This window comes from Castor canadensis, chromosome X, assembly GCF_047511655.1.
Source record: "Castor canadensis chromosome X, mCasCan1.hap1v2, whole genome shotgun sequence".
Classification (NCBI taxonomy): Eukaryota; Metazoa; Chordata; class Mammalia; order Rodentia; family Castoridae; genus Castor; species Castor canadensis.
Window position 1 is genome coordinate 118,943,010 of NC_133405.1, and position 4,543 is coordinate 118,947,552.

A 4,543-nucleotide genomic window follows, 5' to 3' on the forward strand; every position below is an offset into this window, starting at 1 on the left:
GAAAAACTGAGTAAATAAAACAAAAATAAGAAAGTCTTCCTAACCTTTTTTCTGGGTTGCTTTTTTAGTTATTTGAGTCATGATACAAAAAGATCTTGAGGTGTGTATATAGGAAAGTTAAACTTCCTGCTTACTGGCGTTATTGACATTCCTTATGAGTTCACAAGCTATAGAAATTATGAATGAAGAGCAGATAAGAGGTACTTTAACTAATACCAGAAATAATCTCTAACCCTGTGATTGAGAAATCATTTAGAAAAGCCTGCATTTAAATTTTTTTAAAAACATGGAGCTTCCTGAACTTCACAGACTATTGATGTGTACAAATTCTTTTATACTTTGTAACTACAATTAATTTTAATATACATTGAAGAGCAGTTGGAAATCTTGCTGACTGCAGTTAAACAAAATGACATTTGCATATACAAGGAAATTGCATTCAATCTATAAAATAGCAAATAGTACTTTGATGGAAGGTGAATTTTAAATAATGAATAAATTCATAACTGGAATATTGTTTTTTAAATATTTCAAAATCCTCAGTGCTCATGTAGAAATAGAAACACAAAGGATATACACTATTCTCATTCCAGGCCAGTATTGTTTCTCCACTACTTGGAGCATTAAATGCATTTTTCAATGAAAGGGTCCCCAGAGTCCTCAGCTTGACTCTTGGAGTGATCTGCAATTCCTCCTTGTGCTAACTAGTTTCTGACCCCTTAGATCAAGTGTCTCATCTTCTTAAGATACCCTAAAAGGAAAGGAGTGGGACTCATTATGCCAACTTTCCCAGGATTGTCAAGGGGTGGCAAGGTGTGTCACATCAGTGGCCTGGCTCTATGCGGCCACAGCTGTTCTGGAAGAGATACTACAATCCTCATTTAGGGTCATCAGCTTGACTCTCATTTGGGACAAATATTCCATCTTCTGCTCAGTGGGGCTTCTGTTAGACCAAGGGACTCATCATCTCAAGCCTACTCCAGGATGAAATAAGGGAACACCTCATCCATTAGTTTTTCCCTGAATCTTCTAGAACTGACAGCAGGGTAAGAACACTGTACATTCCCTCTATTATTGGGTGAAGCCAGAGGTCTAAGTGGTAGAGAACCTGCCTAAGAATCAAGAGGACCTGAGTTCAAACCCCAATATCACCAAAAAAATTAAAGTCTAAATGGGATTCTTAGTTTATAGGTCTTCCTGGGGCCCTGTAAGTCTCACGGTAGTTAGGGATTGAACTTTCATTGATACCTATCTTTTGGACATTGACCAATTCTTTTTTTTGGGGGGGTCCTCATTTTGCTTCCTTTTCTTTGATCAAAGACAGAGAATTTAACACATGCTGCATAAAATAGAGCAGATTCCTTACTGCAAACTTTGCAGAGAATGAATCCCATTCCCAGGTTCCATGTGAGATGGAGAAACTGTAGCACAATTCAGGAGGCATGGAACAGGTGCTCTGTTAGAGAAAAAATACACTGATCCATTTATTTGATTCACTAGCCAGACTTAGTCTATTGCATAATTTTGCATTGCATGGATTTACCTTCTCCAGGGAAAAGTCAGAGCAGGATGAACTTGTGAACGCTTGATATTTTTATGTTTTCTGATATTGTATGTTGATAATAGTACTGTCACTGAATATTTTTTCTGTATTCACACTACACATTTATTCAGCATTATTATTACTCTAGCTGTGTATTCCAAAGCAATCTTGGTCCAAAGTTCTTTTTATCCTTAGACATAATTTTGGGAGTGATGAGAAGAGAAATCAATTTGAAGACACAAGACCTGGCTTAGGCTGAGAGGACTGAGACAGTATGGGTTCCAGTCAGGCAAATCCAGACCAGGGAGGGGGTGGGGGAAAGGGGAAGAAATGACCCAAGCATTGTATGCACATATGAATAATAAAAAAATAAAAATTAAAAAAAAATCCAGACCAGGAGTCTAGTCACAGCTCTGTAAACTACATGACTTTGAATGTGAGAAATTCTCAAGCTACTCATCTGTGAAGTGGGTCTGCCAAGCCATAGCTTCTAGTAATATTGAATGTATGTACTATATAAAAAAGAAAATGAAATACTGATTAGAAAATATTAGGTATTGTTCAAGTACAGTTATCAAAAGATTATTTTCCCAATGATAAAATAAGAAACAAAATTGTCAAATATCTTGCAAATATTTGAGATATTTCAAGTCTTTGAAAGTGCTAGGCTGAAAGGACTGGGACAATGTGGGCTCCAGACAAATCCAGACCAGGAGTCTAGTTCAAGCTCCATCAATTATATGCCTATCAATGTAAGGTGTGTTTGCAAATCCCAGGCTTGTAGCAATATTGAATGTATGTATTATAATAAAAACATATGACCCAAACGTTGTCTGCACATATGAATAAACGAAAAAAAAAATGAAATACTAAGGACTATTCATTATTTAATGAAATAGTTATCATATTACTTTATTTTATGCATTATTTTTTATTTTTCTAGTGAAATAATGAAAAAATTGTCTAATATATTGCAAATATTTGAGACCCATCAAGTTTTGAAAGCCCCATTAATTCAAAGCCTTGGCTTATAAACATTTGTGAAATAATTGCATTCCATATGACAAACAAAACTCAGACAATACCACTTTGCAGTCAAAGGTTTTATTTTCTCTTTATTTAGCATTATTTCTTGTCCAGTAGACAGAAGAGAACATTCAGAGTAATAGGATAAAATAAACATAGATTCTTGAATAAGGAAAAACATGAATATTTTATTTATGCAAAATAAATACTGCAAAGTATAAGGCAAACTAAGAATTAAACCTATTCTATAGTTGGTTTTACCTTCCCCCCATCTGTATTTTGATAGAATTACAATACTTTGGCATTGTTTCAGAGTGCCATGTTACCTAGCTGTAGATAATAAACTGGTGAATTTGTTTTATAAGTATTAAAACTGTAACTTTTAAACCTGCTGAAAAGCACTGACTGAACAGGAGAGCAAAAATACTGACAAAATTAGAATGAGGCAAAATAAATATTCAATAGAATGACAAAGTTTGAAAAACTACATAAATCGATATAGCAATGTTACTCATAAAGCATGAAAAGAAATGAAGAGGTAAATTTTGTTCCCTTCAGACCATACTAGTCTCCACTACTTGGAAGACTGAGTGATCTTCAAATATAGAATAAAAACTCTAACTCAGACTCAACTAAATTTGGGTGGCCCTGTGAGACATGGCCTTGCAAGGAACCCTGGCCCTGGCAACAGTAAGGGCTCCAGTTGTAACTCTCCCTCCTGTTCTCGCTGCTTGATCTCTCAAAGCCTCATCATACAGAACAGGGAAGGCCCTGGGGACTGTATCATTGATCTTGGCCAAAATTTCCAGGACTTTCATTTTGTTGGTTTCAGCTAGGGCTCTGGAACCCCATAGGAACTCATAGCGGGGAGGATCACTGCCAAGTATCTGACGGTACTCCAGGTACTTTTCCTGCACCAAATCTTTGGTGATGAGCTTTCGAGGCTCCCCAAAGATTAAGTGCCTCTGCCCAGCATATATCCCCAAGGCATTGAGGAAATCCCATATCTCTTCCTCAGTGGCACGGTTGCCCCTCATGAAGATCACACCCAGGAGCGTCATTATGATGCCGGTCTTCGGCAAGCCCCTACTACCTTCACTAGAGAGGCCCAGCTTGCTGATAAGCATATAGTTGCTGGGGTTGACTTCCTGCACCTCAATACCAAAGACCAGCTCCATGCGCTCACAAGATTTCCTGAAGATGTCAGGGAAGTGCTGCTTGTACTTCCTGCTGACCACTTTTAGCATATCTGCCTGTTTAACAGACTCCTTCATTTTATACTTTTCCAGCAGAAACTGCACCAACATATTGGTTCTCCTGCCAAGAGGATCTCTGCGCATGCTCTGAGTGGAGGATGCCTCCTGGGAGGTGCTTGAACTTTTGTCATCTGCACCTGCCTCTGGACACTGGGCACCTACATCAGAGCATTCGCAGGAAAGACCTGCATCAGGAGAGCCACAGAGTGCTGCTCCCTGACACTCCTGGAGAGTGCAGACAACAGGTGAGCTGGAGGGAGTGCTCTCCCCAACAGGAGTAGAGGAGGGGGAAGACTCCACCTCCTCCTGTGCAGTTGCCTCACAACATGTATCCTGTCTCTCCCCAGGAGCTTGTTGACGCCTGGCGCGTAAGCGGAGTTTACTCTTCTGCCCTCTTGGCATGATGACTGGAGTCAGGGACCACAAAGCAGGACAGCTGGCAAGGCAGAAACCTGGAGGGGAGAATGACAACTTGTGAATACCATCAAGAGCAAGAGATTACCTTTATATACCCCAGATCTCCTCTGCTGGTTTCCTTGAGGAAACTTCTCTAGAAACCCACCGGGATCCTCTTCTGTTCAACTTCTGTCCTCAGAACCCTGTGAAGGAAATGAAGAGAGTCTTAGGACACTCTATGACACTGGGCTTACTGGGGCAATTTTAGGGGCTGGTAGTGACCCTTTTGATCGACACTGAGAGTTCTCTTGATTTACATTCA

At 39.4% G+C, this 4,543-nt stretch overlaps 1 protein-coding gene across 1 annotated transcript; it reads right to left on the reverse strand.

The window, feature by feature from the left end:
* Positions 1-3,201: 3,201 nt before the first annotated feature.
* LOC109675112 (melanoma-associated antigen B4-like) lies at positions 3,202-4,227 on the reverse strand. The gene has a single exon (XM_020151907.1). It carries the CDS (start codon positions 4,225-4,227, stop codon positions 3,202-3,204), a length of 1,026 nt encoding a protein of 341 aa, XP_020007496.1.
* Between the last annotated feature and the right edge of the window lie 316 nt (positions 4,228-4,543).